Raw genomic sequence first — 24,834 nt, 5'->3', positions numbered from 1 at the left:
CCATTTTAGTAGGAAATCAATGCAATTCTTAGAACATACGAGTCCTGAACTTGTCTGCAGTGGAGGATGAGATTTAACACAGGCTGACACTGAGCTCAAGACAAGGTCTCATGGAATTTTTTGGAAGTTACTCTCAGGGGAAAAATATCTTTTTATGAGGAAATATGCTCCTCACGGACTGCACTATTTAAATCTAGTTATTTATGTAAGTCAGCAGTTTTATGAAGATGATTAAATCCACACATCCTTCCATCATGACTGATTATCAGTTAAAACGGATAAAACCGGAGTCCGTTTCCGTCGCTCCAACACGACGTCACCTCCGGGTCTTAATACTTTGCTTTATGGAGAAAAAAGGATCAATTCAGAGTGTACGGTCGTTTATTCACCGCTTCAAAACAAACAAACATACAACTTTTACGATCGATCGGACTCGCTCTTTGCCGGCAGCTGTACAGGTCAATAGCTCCGGGAAAGACGGTCTTGGGTTATGGGTCGTCTCTACATTTAAGGGAAAGTTTCCTGTCCAGGGGGTCGCCTATTCCAGTAGTTGTTCTTTTATGTTAACTCCTGTTTCGAGTCACCTGGAGAGTAACTTCCTTCCTTGCCTGTTGTGTGGGCAAGTTCCTTTGTCTTCCAGCCCCCCTTTTTTGGGTGTGTTCCGTGTTGCCCTTTTGTTTCACGTCCACAGGTGTGAACAGAGCAGACAGACAGTCCTTCATTAAATCGCTGAATAATCTCTAGTCTGTTTCAAGCTACCCTTGACACAGTGTATATCAGTATGAAAGTGAAATGTTGGTTGTGAATGCGTATTTAAACGTTTAAGCTCTTAGATGAGGCTAGTATTTTATACTCTATATTTTGATCATCTTTTTAGCATTAATTTAACTTATGGCGTATACGTATAGTGTAGAATAATTTCCAATCTAACACAGTCCATTCACTTAATTCAGTGTAAATCATCTGAGTAAAGTATGTAATTACTTATGTTGAGCAAATATGATGAAGTTAGATCTTTTGAACTTGATCATTATGTAACCAGGTAATAAATTACATATTGAAATTTCACAACATCCATCGTATTTTATTTGTGTTATCTTTTATTTTTCATTTTATGTCGGTTAATTTTAAATAGTTCGATTGTGTCCATAAATATGTACTGTCACTTTAAGTGTTTGAACCTGTACATGCGCGAGCTGCGTGTCTCCTCAGTGCGTGCATCAGCTGCAAGGAGGAGGTATGTTGAGAGTGCTCTGCGGAGAAAGTTCTTGTATTTGTTTCAAAACTTTACCATTTTTCTGTTATGCTTTTTTGTATGTAAAAATGTTGTTTATTCGTGTTCTAAAATTTGCGACAGTTTGTCAAACAAGTATTTAAATGGCATGTGTGTGTGTTGCAGTGAGCCACGTGTGAGGAGCTCAGCAGCTCATGCTAATTCATATGCTTGTTTTGTACAGGTACGGTTTATTTCTTTATTTATTTTGTATTGTTTATTGTGATTTATGTGTGTTATGTTTATTTTCCTATTGTTAATGTATGAGTGCGTGCATCAGCTGCAAGGAGGAGTGAGCCACGTGTGAGGAGCTCAGCAGCTCATGCTAATTCATATGCTTGTTTTGTACAGAGAAATTAAAAGCATTTGGAAAGACTACCTGCGTCCTGAATACCCATAGTCTGCACAGAACACAACGCAGATAAAGAAAACACACCCTGTTACATTGGTGCAGTGACCTTTTTCGGATCATCAGTTCGATGATGTCGTGCAGCTCGTTCGCAGGAGCTGCACGACATCTTTCTACAAGGTCATCAGGTACCCCAGGAAGTGTCGTTCCAGAAAGAGACTTTACAAAGATATTGTGCGGAGGACTGTGGTATTCTGAGATACTTCTACTTAACTAAAGATTTGGCAAGTCAAGATTAATTTCCTTTTCGGTCTGTCAATATATGTAATATTGGTGACAATATGGCTGAAGGTAAAACATTTTTGTGTGATGACGATGAAGATTGGGACCGTGACACTCAGGGTAACCAGGTTGGGTTCGGCACAGGGTTCGGTCAACGAAGACAGGATGCCGGAAGACCAGAGGATGGGTTTGTCACACCACGATACACATCGACTCGCTATGCTGATCAGAACAGACCAGAAAATTTAGATCGAGAACATGACTTGGGGTCACTTATCACACAGATCGCTGATAAGTTAGGCGAATCCATTGTTGCTCAGTTACGAGCTCAGAGAGTTGAGACTGGAAATGTATCTTCTCAACAATCGAATGTGTCACAGCCAAATGTAAACGTTGTTGTACATTCAGAAGCGAAAGAGCCTCCGATTTTCAGAGGTGACAGTTCCGACAAGTTTACGGTACATGAATGGGAAAATTTAATGGCCTTGTATTTGAGAAAAAGGAATATCCCAGTGGATGAACAGTCAAGGGAGATCATTGCCAGGCTCATGGGCAAGGCTGGGGATGTTGTGAGGATTAAGTTACGCACGAGACTAGATGAACATGTGCAGGAGGTCAAGTCTCGGGTTGCTGCTCGAAAGTCTCATGAACAATCAACATCATTACTCAAGGTACATTCCCAGCTCCATGCACCTTTGGCTGAGCGTACAGTTGATCAGAGTCCAAATGTGACTTTGGTGACGACCACAGGTGTACCTAACTTTGACAAAGATTGTTTGAGGAGTTTAGTGAGTTTGTTGGATAGACTGGTGACGCAAACTCAGAGACCAGTTAATATTCATAGTCAACCAACAGCTGCACGCTCATTTCAAAGAACATGTCGAGTGTGTGGAGCTGTTGAGCATTCCACCTTAGCTCATTGCAGAAGAGAAAATCGTTGTCTGAAATGTCTCTCTCCTGGACATTGGAAGAAAGATTGTACCATGCAGTCTAGTCAGGGCCCACCATAGTTTAACCATGGTGGTGGTGCAGAAGGTCCTCATTTAAACTAGACAACTCACACCTGATGAGGGGCGGTGTGGGTTCTTTTAATCACTCCCTCGTTGGACATGATATTGCTAAAGAGTATGAAGACACGTGTGTTCATGCACCAAAGGGAACACAAGTACTCATGCAAGGTTGTCAAAAGCTTCAGTTTTTCAGTGAATTGTTTTACACACCTGTTTTAGTCAGCAACAAAGTGCAGTTGAGAGGCATGTTGGACTCTGGTTCGATGGCATGTAGCATCAGTGAACATGCAGTTGAGAAGCTAAGATTGGCTTGCTGTCTACCTGACAGAAGACACAATGAGGGGAACATCATGTTGATAGGCTGTGGTGGTCTACAAACCAAGCCAGATGGTTATTATGATTTGATGATTTCAATCTATGGCGTTCAAGTTGTTGTGCCAACATTGGTTGTGCCAGGTCAGCATGATGAGCTCATATTGGGTTCTAATGTCATTAAACATTTGATCCATAGATTGAAGGGCAAAGATGAGTACTGGGATATGGCATTTAGAAATGGTGTTCAATCTGACCTTGGTGTTGAGCAATTTCTGGCTATGTTCACGAATGTGGTTAGTTGGAAGGGAGGGACCATGCCAGAAAAGATAGGCACCGTTAAACTGACACAAGCTGTCACACTCCTGCCCAGACATGAGCATTTGGTGTGGGGAAAGCTACCAGCCAGTTCACCTATGTCCCCTGGTAGCACGGTTTTGGTGGAGCCAACTACATCTAGGGCCATGCCTGCTGGTCTAGTAGGTCGAGTAATCACGCCACTATGGGGTGACAGGTGGGTGCCTATGACAATTCTGAACCCGTCTGACAAACCTGTAACGTTGAAACGGAACAGTAAATTAGCAGATGTGTCTCCATGCTTAGCAATTGAGTTGATTTGGGTTCAATCAGTGACGCTGGTGGATCTCAACTTCTACAGTTGTTATCTGACTACCAGGATATTTTCTCGAAGGGGTCGTTGGATTGTGGGGAGGTCAAGGACTATACACATCGGATACGTCTCATGGACTTTCGTCTTCCGTACAGACGGGTGCCTCCAGCCCATTATCAGAAGTTAAGGCAGGTACTCGCAGATATGGAAGAGAAGGGTATCATCAAGAAATCATCCAGTGAGTACGCTTCACCATTGGTGGTGGTTTGGAAGAAAGACGGCAGTTTACGTATCTGTACTGATTATCGGTGGTTGAACGCACGAACTTTGAAAGATGCGCATCCCTTACCACACCAATCGGATTGTTTGGCTGCTCTTGGTGGTAACTGCTTCTTTAGCACCATGGACCTTACCTCAGGGTTTTACAATATCCCCATGCAGGAAGAAGACAAACAATTCACAGCTTTCACAACCCCACTTGGGCTTTACGAGTCATACATTTTTCCAAGATCTTGTGTTATCTCGATGATCTTTTGGTTTTTGCATCGTCAGAGGATGAGGCTATGGCAAGGTTAGAGATGGTATTTCAAAGGCTGAGGGAAAATAACCTGAAACTTGCACCAAAGAAGTGTCATCTTTTACAAAGGCAGGTTAGTTTTCTGGGACATATAGTCAACGCCGAGGGTGTTTCCGTTGATCCAGGAAAGGTGGAGGTCATCACAAAAATGAAAGTTGGAGATTTGATGGAAGATGACGAATGTACACCTTCAGTTCGAAGGCTCAAGTCATTTTTGGGGATGGTTTTCTATTACCAACATTTCATTCCCAATTGTTCCTCTGTTGCAAAACCTCTGTTTGCACTGACTGCTGGGCAAAAGAGGCGTGGAAAGTTTGCTAAAAATCGGAAATTACAAGGTACTTTTCGAAAGCTAGCTGCTACAGACTGGTCTGTTGAGTGTGATGAAGCATTTGAGAAGCTCAAAACAATGTTGTTGGAGTGTGTTGTTCTTGCACATCCAGATTTTGAGGAGCCTTCCATCCTGTCCGTCGATGCATCGCTGGATGGCTTAGGTGCTGTCCTATCTCAAGTGCCAAAAGGGGAATCCAGAGCCAGACCAGTAGCGTTTGCTAGTAAAACATTAAGCTCATCCCAAAGAAAGTATCCAGCTCATAGGTTGGAGTTTATGGCTTTGAAGTGGAGCATATGTGAGAAGTTCAGCCATTGATTGAAAGGCAGAAGCTTCACAGTGTGGACTGACAACAATCCACTTACATTTCTTCTCACAAAACCTAAACTAGATGCATGCGAGGTTCGCTGGGTGTCCAAACTTGCTAATTACAGTTTTGACTTGAAACATTTGCCTGGCAAGGTCAATGTAGTCGCAGACACATTGAGCCGTGATCCGTTTGCAAAAACTTTTGGGAGGAGACTTCTAAGTGAACCATATTCTGATCTGATACAGGAGGCTAATGGAGTCGGAGAGGATTCGGTCCAAGATGTGTTCAGAGTCAGTTGTCAAGATGAAACTGATAAAAAGGAGAACCGACAGAAATATGGACTATCTTTTCATGCTGCTGAGATCAGTGCCATCTGTCAGGTTTGTTCAGATTGGGAGGCCTCAGCTGAATCTAGAGCGCTGTCTTTAGCTCAGCAAGTTCAACAAGTTTCAAGTGGTCAAAGCACACTACCAGCACTCTCAGTTCAGGAATTACAGTCAGGCCAGCAGGAGGACTGTTCCATTGCAAGAGTATTGCCTTTTGTGGTTGCTGGTAGACGACCAAATAGGAGAGAGAGATCCCTTTGTGATTCTAAAGTTCTGAAATTGCTCAAACAGTGGGAAAGGCTTACTGTCAGAGATGGCATTCTGTACAGAGTCACTTATGATCCTGTTTTAAAGCGAAAGAGATTTCAGTATGTGTTACCTCAAACTTTGAAGGAAAAAGGTTTGTCAGGACTTCATAATTTGGTAGGTCACCAGGGTCAGGATCGTACCATTTGGCTTGCGAGACAACGGTTCTACTGGCCAAATATGGAGTGTCACATTCGTGAATATGTCCAATGTTGTCAGAGATGTGTTCTTGCGAAATCCCCTGAACCTTCTGCAAGAGCTCCTCTTGAAAGTGTCAGAACGTTTGCTCCAATGGAATTGGTGTGTTTGGACTTCTGGTCGGCAGAGGACAGTAAACAACGGTCTGTAGATGTTTTAGCGGTTACAGACCACTTCACGAAACTTGCTCATGCATTTCCTTGTGCCAACCAGACGGCAAAGCAAGTTGCTAAGAAGCTTTGGGATAACATCTTCTGTGTCTATGGATTTCCGCAGAGGATACATTCCGATCAGGGCACCAACTTTGAGAGCAATCTAATTGCAGAACTCCTCAGGTTGGCAGGTGTGGCTAAATCTCACACGACCCCGTACCATCCAATGGGCAATGGTGGAACTGAACGGTTCAATCGTACTTTGGGGAGTATGCTCAGAGCGCTTCCTCTCAAGGAAAAACAGCGCTGGCCGGAGCAGATTCACTCCCTCACGTTTGCCTACAATGCAACCATTCATGAGACTACGGGTTATGCACCATTTTATCTTATGTTTGGCAACCTAGGTATGCGACCAGTCGACATCATGTTTAGGCAGGTCTAGAAGGACCCGACAGTTGTTGACTATAATAAATACGCTTTGTCGCATAAGTCTTTGCTGTCCGGTCTGAAAGATGCAATGGAAATTGCACAGAAACATTCCTCAACTGAGCAACACCATCAAGCTAGCCAGTACAATAGACGTGCCAAAGGTACTGAGTTGAAAGTGGGGGATCGTGTTCTGGTTGCAAACAAAGGAGAACGAGGCAAAAGAAAGTTGGCAGATAAGTGGGAAGATGGAGTGTACACCGTTGTGAGCGTAAATCCCAGTATTCATGTTTACAAGGTTCAAAATATGAAGGGACGAAGAAAAGTGGTGCACAGAAATCTTTTGTTGGAAGTCAATTTCTTGCCAATTTCGGACATGGAACAAGTTGAGATGATTGATGTTTCTCCATTAGCGAATGACGATGAGTTGGAAGAAGAGGATGTTGACCTTGGTGAGGAGGGAGAGACTACTGGTGAAGTGAACGTGTCTGGTGTTCAAAATGAAGTTGTCACTCCAGTTCCCTTTCCTGACGTTTCCGTTGAGTCAGAGTTGTTAATTCCGACTGAAGAGTTTCAGGTTCCGTCTGTTGTTGAAGAGAGTATTGTTGCTCCATTAGTTGGTAGTCCATCTGAAGTCGACGTTGAACAACCTTCTCATTTTCGTGACCAGGTTAGAACCCGGACAGGAAGGTTAGTTAAATCCGTGAACAGATTAATCCAATCAATGATTCAGAAGCCGATTTTGGAAGGTTCACAGTTTGGTTAGAAGCCATGTAAGTTCATATGTTGGGTAATACACTTGGGTTAATTTTTCTAATTTTTTTTTACACATAATTTATTGGACCGATTTCATTCAGAGCCATATGGGTATAATGTAAAAGGCATTATATTAATCTAAGGGATAAACGAGACTTGATCAACCTTGTTATTCCCTGAACCTTGAAATTGAGGTAACGTTTAGTTGATGAAGTGGACTAGGTCTACTTTTGGCTGACAATTGTGGAGGTCCAGAATGGATTTTGTGTAAAAAGAGATTGGTACTGTATGGATGTTGGTGAATTTCAGGAAGGGTGTATGTAACCAGGTAATAAATTACATATTGAAATTTCACAACATCCATCGTATTTTATTTGTGTTATCTTTTATTTTTCATTTTATGTCGGTTAATTTTAAATAGTTCGATTGTGTCCATAAATATGTACTATCACTTCAAGTGTTTGAACCTGTACATGCGCGAGCTGCGTGTCTCCTCAGTGCGTGCATCAGCTGCAAGGAGGAGGTATGTTGAGTGCTCTGCGGAGAAAGTTCTTGTATTTGTTTCAAAACTTTACCATTTTTCTGTTATGCTTTTGTGTATGTAAAAATGTTGTTTATTCGTGTTCTAAAATTTGCGACAGTTTGTCAAACAAGTATTTAAATTGCATGTGTGTGTGTTGCAGTGAGCCACTTGTGAGGAGCTCAGCAGCTCATGCTAATTCATATGCTTGTTTTGTACAGGTACGGTTTATTTCTTTATTTATTTTGTATTGTTTATTGTGATTTATGTGTGTTATGTTTATTTTCCTATTGTTAATGTATGAGTGCGTGCATCAGCTTCAAGGAGGAGTGAGCCACGTGTGAGGAGCTCAGCAGCTCATGCTAATTCATATGCTTGTTTTGTACAGAGAAATTAAAAGCATTTGGAAAGACTACCTGCGTCCTGAATACCCATAGTCTGCACAGAACACAACGCAGATAAAGAAAACACACCCCGTTACAATTATAAAAGTAGCTCGCAAACCGAAAAAGTGTGAGCACCCCTGGCATAGATGGCTGGAAAAATGGTTAGTAATTGTATCGGTGGCGAAATAAGCATTTGTAATGAGTAAAAGTACTACCATCAGTTTAATAAACTGACGCAGACGTGAATTATTTTGTTTTCCCAATAAACATGTTGGTTGTTAGTTACAACAGCTCAACCGGTGACTGGTGCAGCTCTTTTGCTCCCAAGCGGAATCTTTCGGTATTGCAGCACTTTAATTTAATCAAAATAAGTTTCAATTTCAATTGAACAGAACGCGGAAGGAAGGAATCAACCATGGAGAAAAAAATGGGTGCATAGTAAAAACAATGAATATATGTTATTAATATGACTTAGTCTAACTTAATATTGATGTGTTTTCTCAATAGCTTCCAGATGTTGGAATAAAATAAATTAAAAATCACTTTAAGATCATAGAACTAAATCATATTTTTAATATGTATTCATTGTTTTTACTATTCACCTCTGAAATATTTAAAATAAATACATATATGTAAATGTTGTATTTCTTTTCACAATAGCTTCCAGATCTTTGGATAAAATCAATCAAAATTACTTTGAGATCATAGAACTAAATCATATTTTTAACATGTATTCATTGATTTTACTATGCACCTCTCAAAACATTTTTAAATTAATTTTTATACGTTAACGTTTGCCAAAGTAAAATTCATTGACAGTCCCTAACAGACGTAAGTTTGTAACTTTGTCGAGGATCCTCTCCTCTGTGTACACATAGATCATCTTAAATCTAGATAAAACATTATTATAGTTAATTTGGTAGTTACTAATACAACAACATCATCAGTAAATATTTAAATAAAATAGTAAAGTAAGTAAAGTTAATGTGTAGAAATCCGTTTGAGTAGATGGTAACACATGCTATGTTTTTCGTGACATAAGCCAATATTAAAACCCAGTACCGAACAGCCACCAAATAGAACCACATTTTTCTGACTGAAGGAATTTATATGTCTATCCCTGAGCTTGTCAGCCACACGTTTGAGTTTTTGGTGCTTACACAGTGGACATACACCTATCTAACTATACCTAACTACCTCCTGTATCTACCTACCTACCATATTTGCTACCTACCTTAGGTTTGTATTGTTTTTATCGATTTTTTTTGTCGATTGTAATGAGTTGTGTTTTTTGCAGGGGCCAGTGTACATTTTCTCATGAGCTAAACTCGCCCCACAACCAGGAAGTACTGCAAAGAAACAAGTTAGAGATCCTGAACATGCAGGAGTTGTGCACACTTCTGTTGCAGAATGACCCATCATTGCTGCTCCAGGTGAGACAAAAGTGTTGAAGAACAGCTTCTCTTTCTGAGTTCAAGTGCATTTCCTTCAATCCAGATCTGCCATGATTACAACAATGGAGATGGAGAGTTTGGCAATTGTGGGAGTGGCGATGCCTGTGAGAGAATGCACATCTGTGAGAAGTTCCTAACAAACAGCCTTGAGTGCTTTCGGGTGCATGACTTCAGAGCTCCCCAGCCAGAGAAATGCCTACGAAAAAGAGTACATAACAGTCTTTTTGATTCTCTAAAGTCAACTTATGCAAACAAAGAAATTCTTAAGTATGATGACAGACAAAATGGAAGGAGAAATCCAGAAGGGTTTTGAGGAAGAGGTGCTGTTAGGGGGAACCGAGCCAAAAGCTGCACCAGGGCACAGATGCGCGGAGCCATTCCTATGACTAACCTTTCCCTGCTTAATCTGTACGATGGACATGATGGCCTAGACAGGAATGACCGGTCGGTGCGAGGGCGCGGCAGGGACACAAGAGCCAGACCTGCAAGAGGTAAAGTGCAGCTATGATTTCTGGTGTAACTTTTAAGGCCTTGTCACACCTCGCCCATTATCGGGCGTCTGGCGCTGTCAAGCAGTCGGCGCCTCGAGTCCCTGTGTCGGTGTCCTAGTCGGACGAAAAAAGACGCATGTGCACGGGTTCAGTCTGGAGTCGAGAGTCTGACACAATGGTCAATCTGATTGGTCGAGTGCTAGGTTTAGCTAGCGAATCAGTGCAGGACAATGAAACGGAAGTGACTATTGTAAACAGTAGATAAGCAGCGATGGCATGGATGAAACTACACTTTTATTGAAAATCCACCCAAATATTATCATGTGAATGAAGCAGATCAATGGGACGCAGTCTACATTGTAATCTGGTCCATCCACATGCATCCAGCAAACATTATCATAACATTAAACATATCTCATCACCTCCTGCTCCATGTACTAATTGATTTACGTTAATGTCTTGCATTGTTGTTCACATGCAACCTTTCATGTGAGTCCCCTTCATCTCAAAATTTGTACATTCCATTATCACAGTGTGATTCATGGTCATTTTGTGCTAATAATGATACAGAAGAACAATTTGTTGACATGACTTTAATGATCATTCTAGATAATCACAATTTTTCCCTATATCTTGCTCGACACATGAAAAGCCCTCGGAGCTGCTACTGTGAGATTCAGGTGTTTTTTCTCCAGGACCAAGGGCTGACAATTCCAGTCACTTCATATTCATGTCGTTATCCATCGTGTATTTTATTTTATCTTTCGTTCAACGGGTGAAAACACAGACCGTTTTTGACTAGTCCCAGAGCATTTCCAGTTTTCACGTGCCGCAGCGTCACTCGCTGTCGCACATGTGCAGAACGTACACTTTTGCCAACAGTCTCTTTGGTGTGTAGCAAGGTTTTTTTTTCGAGGGACGAGGCCAGACTACACTGGACTGCCCGACGATCGACAGTTGGCGCGGTGTCAAGGCCTTTACATGTGACATATAAAGGGCTGCCAAGTATCTTTGGGTGTGACAGTCACGCAATTCTCACACCACACTTGAAATTTCTATGTTAATTTACCCATTTAATACTTTATATTTTTAATGATAAAAAAACATTTTGTGTAAATCTAGCCAATCACCTAAGACACCACGCAATATCAACCAATCAGAAGCAACATAAGGCGGGTCTGTCTTTCAAATGTCTCATTTTCTGAAACTTGGTGGCCCCCTAAACATCCAAACCAACAATTACAGGTCCATTTAATCTGCTCTTTTTTATACCAAGTTCTCCTGGTAAACTGTAACACATCTGTTTTCTCTTTTTTCTTGAAGACAAAACAGAGATCTGCATGTTTTTTGTAAAAGGAAGATGTATCAACAAGGGTAAGGAGATGTTTCTGGACTTTGGTAATAGCGTTTGCAGATGTCTTATTGTTGTACGTTTACCCGCTGTACTGGTAGATAACTGCTTCAAGGCTCATGACAAGATGCCGTACAGGTGGCAGATCCAGGAGGGGAACCAGTGGACCTCTCTGCCTAATAACGTGCTAATTGAAAGTGAGTATGGTGACCCCAAAAAGACAAGCAGGTAAGTTTTTAATCATATTATCTCCCTGCTCAGTCTAGCAGTTTCCAGATCTGTTGTGAATGTCTTGCTCATTTTGCAGCAGCAGCAGTCCATTTGTGGATTTTGACACAATGACTAGTGGGGACCACAAAGTCAGAAGACTTTCGACTCTGAACTCTGTTGCAGAGAAGAACTACATTCTCACCACGGAGTGGCTCTGGTTCTGGGAGGATGAGAGTGGCCTGTGGCACCAGTATGCTTCTGCTGTAAGTGTAAGCCTCCATGCACAATTTTAAAATAGCTACTTAGGATGGCCTTATGGAGATTTACGGCACCCTCTGGAGAAAACTCTTTTGAGTCACTTGTTTCTGCATTCTTTTTCTGTCGGACACTTCCTAAGGTCCTTGTGACTAAGAAGCAGTAGTGGACGATAGCCACAGTAATTTAGGAACCATGTCTTGCAAGAGTGTTATTCAGTTCAAACGGTCAAGAGTAGGTAGCTCGAAGACTTGAACTGAATATGATAACAGGGTGGTGGAAAGGGCCCAGCAGACGTCAACAGCACTCAACTTGAGGAGAAGTTTTTGGAGGACAACACAGCTTCTGTCCAGTTCACTGCCTATTCACAGTCCTACTCCCTCAGCTTTCAAGGTGAACTCAACATTCAAAATATACCCTGACAAGCTTACCTATTAATCGAAGATTTTCTATCCTAAAATTCCAGACATGATCCAGGCAAACGTAAAATATGGAACAAAGAAATTGGTGCGTAGAAGGCCCCGTTTTGTATCTGAGGAGGATGTCAAAGAGTAGAAAGCAAGGTGAGTAATCTGTCAACAAAAATACATTACATCTTTGACATCTCTGTCTACACAGGAGACCCACCGGTCAACCCCAATTCTCTGCAGTACCGACCCACTGGGACAATACAGAGATCCGAGAACAAGGCTACAAGGTACTTCAGAACCTTTCGTTCTTTATTCCTAAATTGTGAAGCAAAAAAAATTATCATTATCATTACGAAGAGCCAGATACTGTTGCACAAAATTATCTTTTCCCACTTCTCTGGCCAACATTTCCCAACTAGCAGTGATCACAGCCCCCAAAAACCCTCTTTAAAAGAATAAGTGGGAGAAGAGGAGCAGAAATACAAGATTTTGTCTAAATGTTTGGAATAAATACCTTTTATCATAAATCATACTCGTTGTGGCTCACCAGAACGTTGAACCAGTGATTGTAAAATAAAAAAAATGAAAAGTTGAGCTCGATGAAAATCCTGAATTGTGACCAACAACATTTTATGTAAATGTATCTTGACTTTATGTTTTTCAGATGATCCCTCTTTTAGCAACATCAAAAGAATATAGAGGGGTTGAAGCTCACTTTGGAAAAACGATCAATTTTGGTTTTGTTATCAACAAAATTGAGAGGATCCAGAACAAAGAACTTTGGGACGTCTTTAACTGGTACTTCCATCATTTCATTAAGCTTGAAATAAACATGTCTTGGAATGAACCTTTATGACATGTCATAAAGTATAACACAATACTGTCATTTATAATTCAGCAAACAAGGTAAAGTCTGCAAAATATTGAAAAAAAAAACAAACAGGATATTGATGATAATTTGTAGTCTTTTAGAATGGAAACCCGGTAAAAATGAGGTACACATCGTTGTGTACACAATAGACTTGGTCAACAAAGATTTACCAAGAGAGTTGGTTATCTAATGACCAACATACTGACCTCCTTGTAAATAAAGTGTGTAATCCAGTGATTCCAGAAAAACGGGGGTGATTGATCATACACTTAACCTACCTATAGACAACAATTATATGTGGAAATAGACTTGACCAACTCCTGTAAAAGACAAGTCACAAAGAAGCAGTTTAAAGAACCGATGAAATTGAGGTCCTTTTATTCAGGCAGAAGAACCGGATGAAGGAAAGGAGTGGGGAGAAACGCTTGTTTCATGGAACTGACACCAAACACGTGGATGCCATCTGTCATCACAACTTTGACTGGAGAATCTGTGGGACTCACGGAACTGCTTATGGTCAAGGTTGGTCCAACAACCCTCCAGAGTTGAATCCTCACCTGGCAGGATAATAATCTTTTATTTACCTTCCAGGTAGTTATTTTGCGAGAGATGCCAAGTACTCGGACAGCTATACCGGTGTCTCTGTTGCTCGGTCTATGTTTCTGTCACGTGTTTTGGTCGGGGACTACACAAGAGGACTGCCTGACTATCGCCGACCACCTGCCAAATTGGGCAGTAATGTGGATTTCTATGACAGCTGTGTAGATAATCCCTTGAATCCATCTATCTTTGTCATCTTCGAGAAACACCAAATCTACCCAGAGTACCTGATACAGTACACAAAAGGTGCCACATCACCTCAGCTCATACCTGTAGTGCCAACAACACCTGCAAAGACAACAACTGGGACCCAACAAAGTGCCTTACTGTCCAGCAATCCGCCTAGGCTTGTAGTGCCACTAACACCTGCAAAAACAACAGCTGGGACCCAACAAAGTGCCTTACTGTCCAGCAATCCGCCTAGGCTTGTAGTGCCATTAACACCTGCAAAGATAACAACTGGGACCCAACAAAGTGCCTTACTGTCCAGCAATTTGTCTAGGCTTGTAGTGCAACTAACACCTGCAAAGACAACAACTGGGACCCAACAAATTGCCGTACTGTCTATCAATCAAGCCTTTTCCAATCCAGCATCCGTCATTCACAAGATTTCCAAACCTGTAGTGCCACCAAAACCTGCACATATTACAAGCTCCTCACTGTTCAGCAGTTTATCCAACCAAGCAAGCCCTTCATCACACACATCCAGCACCATGTTTTTACAATCCAGAAATCCATTTCACCAAGCTGGCATTTCACCCACCCAAGCCAGGTCTTTATCCATCCGACCGACTACTTCTTCCTACCAAGCCAGTCTTTTGGAAGACTCAGAAGGTTTCAGATCAATCGGAGCAATCATTAGAGAACTGATGCATCCTAAATAATAAGTTTAACTTGTTTAACGCAAATGATGCGTTTGAGTTGGTAAAATGAAAAAGTCAAAATTGTAAATCTAAAAATTACGGAGAAGAAAAAAAATCCTCACCACAACTTGAACTTGGTACATTCAAAAGTCTGTAACAAACTTCTAAAAAACGATTGAGAATTAAGAAGAAAATACTTGGTAAAGTCTGAAATATAACTGTTTTACTTATAGACTCGCAATTGGACAGCAAAAGACATTCTAAGAATAGAAAAATCGATTCTATTGTACTTACGTAGTCAGACAGCAGATACAAAGTCATGGAACACTGAGCATGACCATAGATTGGTTGAAAATGTCGTACTTGGGTGTATAACTATTGCTTCCAAAGTCTCAGACACAATCCTTCACAGTAGATTAGCGAGAGAAAGTTGTCGCACAGGACACGTCATGTCGTCACCTTTATCTTTCTTGCAGCCATGACTCATTACGCCTCACTCTTCAGGGAAAATCCGATTTATTGCCCAGGATGCATCAGCGCTCTGAGTGACGATAAACATCCACTGACATTAACCAGCCTGAGCAGCGACTTCCTGTTGTCCGCCCATGGTGGCGACGGCCGCATGTTGTCCCAGCTTCATTTGCTCCTTCTGGCAACACACCACTCGGCCCCCAAAGATCCTTACATCAAGGAAATCTGTCTTTACTGTTTCTGCTGAGTCAGATGAAAATTATGACTCTTTTCTAAATGTGTATTTTGTTTAGGTTTTTTTCTGATTAGTCAACAGACAAAAAAACTCATTCCATCTTCTCTTTTTGTTGTATTTGCGTGTGTGTTCATATGTGTGGTTTTGTTGTTATGTTGAGTTTTCTGGTTACGGGTGTGTGTGATGATGTTAAACTCTGTAAAGACATGTTATTGTTTTGTGCAGGCATTTTCATTCATGTGTCACCAATCTATTGTTTTTATTTAGCAGTGTCTTTAAGGTGTGTTCAATTATTATTATTAAGACCTGAATCATTCACAGTTGCTTTAAAAATGAATGCACTTCACACTGTTTCTGTTTTGTTCCTCTGCACCAGCAGAACATTTCTCTGTGAATGTACCGGCTGCGTGTATGGTAATTACAAATGAAAGAGAAGCTGTGATTCAGTTTACAACCCTCTGGGATTGTAAACTGTTATTATTTTGGTGTTTTCGTTGACCTCAGAGGTCTTTCCTTGTCAGGCTGTTTGTGAAAACATTTTTATCCGTGCTATGAGGAGGACTATCTTGGAAGACCATACAGATGTTGACCTGCTTTAGGTGACGATATAGGCTCACTGCTGTGGCAAGAGGCTTTTTTTTTTATTATTTGGGAATAACATGCAGAATTAAATAAAAATTGACCTAAAGTTTAACCCTGGGGGACACCACATGCAATGTTTTTGTTAAAGACATTTCTTATGATGAACCTTTTGTCAGTGATACTGTGTTCATAGAATTTGAATCATCCTAGCAGGACAATCTGGTTGTCCAGTTACATTTTAAATGACATCTTCATTTTTGATTATGAATCCATAATGGTCCCTCAGACTTAAATGACACATCGGATGAGTTATGGATGTGAATAAGTTCCATCAGGTCGTCGATTCCATAAGGGAACCGGGATTTAAGGACTGCACCCTTTACACTAGATGGCTGGAAAAATGGTTAGTAATTGTATCAGTGGCGAAATAAGCATTTGTAATGAGTAAAAGTCCTACCATCAGTTTAATAAACTGACGCAGACGTGTATTATTTTGTTTTCCCAATAAACATGTTGGTTGTTAGTTACAACATCTCAACCGGTGACTGGTGCAGCTCTTTTGCCCCCAAGTGGAATCTTTCGGTATTGCAGCACTTTAATGTAATCAAAACTAGTTTCATTTTCTATTCTAGGGAAGCGCAAGCTCAGACTTTTTAAAGCGTCTCGCCGACAGCAGAACGCGGAAGGAAGGAATCAACCATGGAGGCCGAAGTAGTGAAGTTCATCTGCGCCAACCAAGGAGCGGTCAGCTACGAAGATCTCATCTGTAACATCTCTTCTGGCGACGAGACGAGTCTGAAACTAGTCATCCTCAGCAATGACAACAAGTTTTGTCGACAACACTCGGGTCCACTGGCAAAGGTGGTGGCCCGAACCACCCTGAGGCTCTGTAGGGTCAAAGAGTGTCCGGGCTCGTGTGGGAGTCTTCACCTGTGCAAACACTTCCTCTTCAGTGGAGCCTGTCACTTCAGTCGCAGGTAAAACTGTTTTTTTTATTTTTACAATGACAAAACTGTAAACAATTAGTACAAATTGACATATGTGTTTTAAACTCACAACAGGTTTACGTTAAAACTCTGCAGTAAAATGACCGCGGTGAAGTTAGATTGATATTGGATATTCGACAGACATTCGCTCCAGCAACCGCCGAGTCATTGTCCGCCACATACCCGGAGAGAGCTCACTGAAAGCGGCCGATAGAACTGCCAAGAGTCGCTGACTCACCAGCGTCACGTCTGTTAGGGACCGACAACAAATGTTACTTTGACGAACGTTAACATATAAAATATTTAACAAATCGGTGCATAGTAAAAACAATGAATATATATTATTAAATATTTAAAATAAATACATGTAAATGTTGTATTTCTTTTCACAACAGCTTTCCAGATGTTTGGATAAAATCAATCAAAATTACTTTGAGATCATTGAACTAAATCATATTTTTAACATGTATTCATTGATTTTACTATGCACCTCTCAAAACATTTTTTAATTAATTTTCATACGTTAACGTTTGCCAAAGTAAAATTCATTGACGGTCCCTAACAGACGTAAGTTTGTAACTTTGTTGAGGATCCTCTCCTCTGTGTACACATAGATCATCTTAAATCTAGATAAAACATTATTATAGTTAATTATACTAGATACTAATAGAAAAACATCATCAATAAATATTTAAATAATATAGTAAAGTAAAGTAAGTAAAGTTAATGTGTAGAAATCCGTTTGAGTAGATGGTAACACATGCTATGTTTTTCGTGACATAAGCCAATATTAAAACCCAGTACTGAACAGCCACCAAATAGAACCACATTTTTCCGACTGAAGGAATTTATATGTCTATCCCTGAGCTTGTCAGCCACGCGTTTGAATTTTTGGTGCTTACACAGTGGACATACACCTATCTTACTATACCTAACTACCTCCTGTATCTACCTACCTACCATATTTGCTACCTACCTTAGGTTTGTATTGTTTTTATCGATTTTTTTGTCGATTGTAATGAGTTGTGTTTTTTGCAGGGGCCAGTGTACATTTTCTCATGAGCTAAACTCGTCCCACAACCAGGAAGTACTGCAAAGAAACAAGTTAGAGATCCTGAACATGCAGGAGTTGTGCACACTTCTGTTGCAGAATGACTCACCATTGCTGCCCCAGGTGAGACAAAAGTGTTGAAGAAGAGCTTCTCTTTCTGAGTTCAAGTGTATTTCCTTCAATCCAGATCTGCCATGATTACAACAATGGAGATGGAGAGTTTGGCAATTGTGGGAGTGGCGATGCCTGTGAGAGAATGCACATCTGTCAGAAGTTCCTAACCAACAACTGTGAGTGCTTTCGGGTGCATGACTTCAGAGCTCCCCAGCCAGAGAAATGCCTACGCAAAAGAGGAGTACATAACAGTCTTTTTGATTCTCTAAAGTCAACGTATGCAAACAAAGAAATTCTTAAGTATGATGACAGACAAAATAGAAGGAGAAATCCAGAAGGGTTTCGAGGAAGAGGTGCTGTTAGGGGGAACCGAGCCAAAAGCTGCACCAGGGAGCCGATGAATCTGGTTACAGGTGGTTCTATCACTGGCCTACCGGCTCCCCTGAATTTTGGAGGAGAACAAAATGAAAGTGACTGTGACTCTACAGCTGGAAATGATGAAACCAGGCGCGAGAGGTCTGGGAGGACTGCTGATAAATCAAGAGTTGGACGAGGCAACAGGGGCGGCAGGGGTAACAGAGACAAAAGCTGTCCCAGGGCACAGATGCGCGGAGCCATTTCTATGAATAACCTCTCCCTGCTTAATCTGTACGATGGACATGATGGCCTAGACAGGAATGACAGGTCGGTAAGAGGGCGCGGCAGGGACACCAGAGCCAGACCTGCAAGAGGTAAAGTGCAGCTGTGATTTCTGGTGTAACTTTTAAGGCCTTGACACACCTCGCCGATTATCGGGCGTCTGGCGCTGTCAAGCAGTCGGCGCCTCGAGTCCCTGTGTCGGCATCCTAGTCGGACGAAAAAAGATGCAGGTGCACATGTTCAGTCTGGAGTCGAGAGTCTGACACAATGGTCAATCTGATTGGTCGAGTGCTAGGTTTAGCTAGCGAATCAGTGCAGGACAATGAAACGGAAGTGACTATTGTAAACAGTAGATAAGCAGCGATGGCATGGATGAAACTACACTTTTATTGAAAATCCACCCAAATATTATCATGTGAATGAAGCAGATCAATGTGACGCAGTCTACATTGTAATCTGGTCCATCCACATGCATCCAGCGAACATTATCATAACATTGAACATATCTCATCACCTCCTGCTCCATGTACTAATTGATTTACATTAATGTCTTGAATTGTTGTTCACATGCAACCTTTCATGTGAGTCCCCTTCATCTCAACATTTGTACATTCCATTATCACAGTGTCTGATTCATGGTCATTTTGTGCTAATAATGATACAGAAGGACAATTTGTTGACATGACTTTAATGATCATTCTCTAGATAATCACAATTATTTCCCTATATCTTGCTCGTCACATGAAAAGCCCACGGAGCTGCCGATGTGACTGCAGGGCTGACAATGCCAGTCGCTTCATATTCGTGTCGTTATCCATCGTGTATTTTATTTTATCTTTCTTTCAACGGGTGAAAACACAGACCGTTTTTGACTAGTCCCAGAGCATTTCCAGTTTTCACGTGCCGCAGCGTCACCCGCTGTCGCACATGTGCAGAATGTACACTTTTGCCAACAGTCTCTTTGGTGTGTAGCAAGGTTTTTTTTTCGAGGGACGAGGCCAGACTACACTGGACTGCCCGACGCTCGACAGTTGGCGCGGTGTCAAGGCCTTTACATGTGACATATAAAGGGCTGCCAAGTATCTTTGGGTGTGACAGTCACGCAATTCTCACACCACACTTGAAATTTCTATGTTAATTTACCCATTTAATACTTTATATTATTATTTTTTAATGATAAAAAACATTTTGTGTAAATCTAGCCAATCACCTAAGACACCACGCAATATCAACCAATCAGAAGCAACATAAGGCGGGTCTGTATTTCAAATGTCTCATTTTCTGAAACTTGGTGGCCCCCTAAACATCCAAACCAACAATTACAGGTCCATTTAATCTGCTCTTTTTTATACCAAGTTCTCCTGGTAAACTGTAACACATCTGTTTTCTCTTTTTTCTTGAAGACAAAACAGAGATCTGCATGTTTTTTGTGAAAGGAAGATGTATCCACGAGGGTAAGGAGATTTTTCTGGACTGTGGTAATAGCGTTTGCAGATGTCTTATTGTTGTACGTTTACCCGCTGTACTGGTAGATAACTGCTTCAAGGCTCATGACAAGATGCCGTACAGGTGGCAGATCCAGGAGGGGAACCAGTGGACCCCTCTGCTTAATAACGTGCTAATTGAAAGTGACTATTGTGACCCCAAAAAGACAAGCAGGTAAGTTTTTAATCATATTATCTCCCTGCTCAGTCTAGCAGTTTCCAGATCTGTTGTGAATGTCTTGCTCATTTTGCAGCATTAGCAGTCCATTTGTGGATTTTGACACAATGACTAGCGGGGACCAAAAAGTCAGAAGACTTTCGACTGTGAACTCTGTTGCAGAGAAGAACTACATTCTCACCACGGAGTGGCTCTGGTACTGGGAGGATGAGAGTGGCCTGTGGCATCAGTATGCTTCTGCTGTAAGTGTAAGCCTCCATGCGCAAATTTAAAATGGCTACTTGGGATGGCCTTATGGAGATTCACGCTACCCTCTGGAGAAAACTCTTTTGAGTCACTTGTTTCTGCATTCTTTTTCTGTCGGACACTTCCTAAGGTCCTTGTGACTGAGCAGTAGTGGACGATGGCCACAGTAATTTAGGAACAATGTCTTGCAAGAGTGTTATTCAGTAATGAACAGTCAACAGTCAAGAGTAGGTAGCTCGAAGACTTGAACTGAATATGATAACAGGGTGGTGGAAAGGGCCCAGCAGACGTCAACAGCACTCAACTTGAGGAGAAGTTTTTGGAGGACAACACAGCTTCGGTCCAGTTCACTGCCTATTCACAGTCCTACTCCCTCAGCTTTCAAGGTGAACTCAACATCCAAAATATACCCTGACAAGCTTACCTATTAATCGAAGATTTTCTATCCTAAAATTCCAGACATGATCCAGACAAATGTAAAACATGGAACAAAAAAATTGGTGCGTAGAAGGCCCCGTTTTGTATCTGAGGAGGATGTCAAAGAGAAGAAAGCAAGGTGAGTAATCTGTCAACAAAAATACATTACATCTTTGACATCTCTTTCTACACAGGAGACCCACCGGTCAACCCCAATTCTCTGCAGTACCGACCCACTGGGACAATACAGAGATCCCAGAACAAGGCTACATGGTACTTCAGAACCTTTCGTTCTTTATTCCTAAATTGTGAAGCAATAAAAAATTATAATTATCATTATCATTACGAAGAGCCAGATACTGTTGCACAAAATTATCTTTTCCCACTTCTCTGGCCAACATTTCCCAACTAGCAGTGATCACAGCCCCCAAAAACCCTCTTTAAGAGAATAAGTGGGAGAAGAGGAGCAGAAATACAAGATTTTGTTTAAATGTTCGGAATAAATGCCTTTTATCATAAATCATACTCATTGTGGCTCACCAGAACTTTGAACCAGTGATTGTAAAATAAAAAAAATAAAAAGTTGAGCTCGATGAAACTCCTGAATTGTGAACAACAACATTTTATGTAAATGTGTCTTGACTTTATGTTTTTCAGATGATCCCTCTTTCAGCAACATCAGAAGAATATAGAGAGGTTGAAGCTCAGTTTGGAAAAACTATCAATGTTGGTTTTGTTATCAACAAAATTGAGAGGATCCAGAACAAAGCACTTTGGGACGTCTTTAACTGGTACTGGTCTCGAAAAGCGCTATATAAATAAATATTACTTACTTACTTACTTACTTCCATCATTTCATTAAGCTTGAAATAAACATGTCTTGGAATGAACCTTTATGACTATGACATGTCATAAAGTATTACACAATACTGTACTTTATAATTCAGCAAACAAGGTAAAGTCTGCAAAATATTGAAAAAAAAACAAACAGCATATTGATGATAATTTGTAGTCTTTTAGAATGGAAACCTGGTAAAAATGAGATACACATCGCTGTGTACATAATAAACTTGGTCAACAAAGATTTACCAAGAGAGTTGGTTATCTAATGACCAACATACTGACCTTGTAAATAAAGTGCGTAATCCATTGATTCCAGAAAAACGGGGGTGATTGATCATACACTTAACCTACCTAAAAACAACAATTATTTGTGGAAATAGACTTGACCAACTCCTGTAAAAGACAAGTCACAAACATCCAGTTTAAAGAACCGATGAAATTGAGGTCCTTTTATTCAGGCAGAAGAATCGGATGAAGGACAGGAGTGGAGAGAAACGCTTGTTTCATGGAACTGACACCAAACACGTGGATGCCATCTGTCACCACAACTTTGACTGGAGAATCTGTGGGACTCACGGAACTGCTTATGGTCAAGGTTGGTCCAACAACCCTCCAGAGTTGAATCCTCACCTTGCAGGATAATAATCTTTTATTTACCTTCCAGGTAGTTATTTTGCGAGAGATGCCAAGTACTCGGACAGCTATACCGGTGTCTCTGTTGCTCGGTCTATGTTTCTGTCACGTGTTTTGGTCGGGGACTACACAAGAGGACTGCCTGACTATCGCCGACCACCTGCCAAATTGGGCAGTAATGTGGATTTCTATGACAGCTGTGTAGATAATCTCTTGAATCCATCCATCTTTGTCATCTTTGAGAAGCACCAAATCTACCCAGAGTACCTGATACAGTACACAAAATGTGCCACATCACCTCAGCTCAGACCTGTAGTGCCACCAACACCTGCACATATTACAAGCTCCTCACTGTTCAGCAGTTTATCCAACCAAGCCAGCCCTTCATCACACACATCCAGCACCATGTTTTTACAATCCAGAAATCCATTTCACCAAGCTGGCATTTCACCCACCCAAGCCAGGTCTTTATCCATCCGACCGACTACTTCTTCCTACCAAGCCAGTCTTTTGGAAGACTCGGAAGGTTTCAGATCAATCGAAACAATCGTTAGAGAACTGATGCATCCTAAATAATAAGTTTAACTTGTTTAACGCAAATGATGCGTTTGAGTTGGTAAAATGAAAAAGTCAAAATTGTGAATCTAAAAATTACGGAGAAGAAAAAAAATCCTCAACACAACTTGAACTTGGTTCACTAAAAAGTCTGTAACAAACTTCTAAAAAAAGATTGAGACTTAAGAAGAAAATACTTGGTAAAGTCTGAAATATAACTGTTTTACTTATAGACTCGCAATTGGACAGCAAAAGACATTCTAAGAATAGACAGACAGATAAGTGTGAAAAATCTGACTTTCTCTGAAATGAAGAAGAAAAAGAAAAAATAAACAAGGGGGAGACTTTGTAAAGCAAACATCTGAAGCATATTTGTAATACAATTAGACAGATGAGACAAAGTAGACTGTGATGTAAGGAGGGTCGCAACATTTGTGCAATGCCCATTCATCTAACTATAGATGCACATCATTGGAGAGATTAAAAAAAATATAACATCTAATAAGTTTAATATGCTTTGAGAACACATCTATGCTTGAGACCGGTTGAGACAGATAGAATGCGAGACCAAGACAAGACCAAGTCCATGAATAAATCATTTCTATATCAAGACCAGTGATGACACCAATGTTAAACTATAAAGTCTGATTTTGACTTATTTACCATTTTTGTTTAGTCTAGTTATTAGTTACATACACTATTGTAAGAATGTTTATAGGTTGCAGGTTGTTTGCTTCAATTTGTTGTTGATTTGAATCGTGTGGTACAACTAAAGGTATGTTGGTTTGGTCAAGTGTAATGATTATCATAAATTTTTAATTTAAGAGCTCATATCTTAACATTTTTATGCTTATTCGGTACAAACTATTTCCGTTTTTACGCTCAATAGCTATGATATTGTACTGACAATAACAGTGCTGTTAGGCATTCTTACCTGTCTGTTAGTCACTTGACACACACAAGTTACTGCATGATTGATCACCATTACAAATATTCTCCTCTAATAACTGGGTATATGAAGTCAGAAACAGGCTTGATACACCAATACATCAGAAGATATTACCCCTATTGTACTGAGTCAGACAGCAGATACAAAGTCATGGAACACCTGGTGAACTAGCAAGTTACAACTTCATAAAGAGATGGGGATACTCTGAGAATGTAATCAATTTTGAATGATACATTGTTTCTTTTCATTTCATTCATTTGGGCTTTAAAGAATGTAATATTTAAACAGATATTTTTGTGTTTATATTGATTTTGTTTTCTTTGCCTTATATTTCCACTGTAAAGTAACATACACGAATGTTGAATGATACATGATGTAAGCAAGGATTTTTATTACCGTTCTATTCAAAATTAACTGAGTGAAATTAGAGTATGTTGTCTTATCCTAAAATATAATCTTTTTTTCTCCTACAACTAATGTATATGATTGATCAAAATGATGTGTTGATGTTAACCAAATGTTTCTACCAACAGACATTGATCAAACATACTATTGTGAACCTTTAAAGATCTGTTCTCTTAATGAATCACATTAAACACTAAAGTTCTGAAAATATGCCTCTTAATGTGTTACAAGAAAAACAATAGGATGAATTTAGAGGTTTTTTTCAACTATTTTTTTTTCCTAAACATTCATCCTTCTCAGTCAAAGACGTCAGAGCAACAGTTATGTGACCAGCTGCAATAATAACGCCACTGACCATCGATTGGTTGAAAATGTCGTACTTGGGTGTATAATTATTGTTTCAATGGTTTATTGCTT

General features: G+C 40.5%; 1 protein-coding gene across 3 annotated transcripts; it reads left to right on the top strand.

Moving 5' to 3' along the window:
- The first annotated feature begins 16,570 nt into the window (after positions 1 to 16,570).
- Positions 16,571 to 24,625, top strand: LOC148084985 (protein mono-ADP-ribosyltransferase PARP12). Of its 3 annotated transcripts, none has more exons than XM_087787992.1 (12): positions 16,572 to 16,894; positions 17,942 to 18,077; positions 18,142 to 18,244; positions 20,111 to 20,161; positions 20,240 to 20,366; positions 20,446 to 20,611; positions 20,881 to 21,001; positions 21,075 to 21,171; positions 21,227 to 21,305; positions 21,690 to 21,823; positions 22,334 to 22,470; positions 22,540 to 24,625. In XM_087787992.1, the coding sequence occupies exons 1-12, from the start codon at positions 16,617 to 16,619 to the stop codon at positions 23,082 to 23,084; spliced, it is 1,974 nt and encodes a 657-aa protein (XP_087644118.1). In that variant the 5' UTR covers positions 16,572 to 16,616; the 3' UTR covers positions 23,085 to 24,625. The 3 variants fall into 3 exon arrangements, 2 of the variants coding, with proteins under 2 accessions (XP_087644118.1, XP_087644117.1); XM_087787991.1 differs by having other exon boundaries at positions 18,142 to 18,799; XR_015710776.1 differs by lacking the exon at positions 21,690 to 21,823 and having other exon boundaries at positions 16,571 to 16,894; positions 18,142 to 18,799; positions 22,540 to 22,678.
- Positions 24,626 to 24,834: the final 209 nt, after the last annotated feature.

Source organism: Callionymus lyra, chromosome 3 (genome assembly GCF_982586985.1).
Source record: "Callionymus lyra chromosome 3, fCalLyr1.hap1.1, whole genome shotgun sequence".
In the NCBI taxonomy this organism is placed as follows: Eukaryota; Metazoa; Chordata; class Actinopteri; order Syngnathiformes; family Callionymidae; genus Callionymus; species Callionymus lyra.
The sequence above is the reverse complement of the archived record's forward strand: the minus strand, read 5'-3'. Positions and strand labels throughout refer to the sequence as shown.

What these genes read in the sequence shown, in the direction of transcription:
- LOC148084985 (XM_087787991.1), top strand. Translation starts at nt 16,617, where the DNA reads ATGGAGGCCGAAGTAGTGAAGTTCATCTGCGCCAACCAAGGAGCGGTC. An exon ending in GACCCCAAAAAGACAAGCAG is followed by an intron (nt 20,367 to 20,445) that starts GTAAGTTTTTAA and finishes CTCATTTTGCAG; the next exon opens with CATTAGCAGTCCATTTGTGG. An exon ending in GTCAAAGAGAAGAAAGCAAG is followed by an intron (nt 21,172 to 21,226) that starts GTGAGTAATCTG and finishes CTTTCTACACAG; the next exon opens with GAGACCCACCGGTCAACCCC.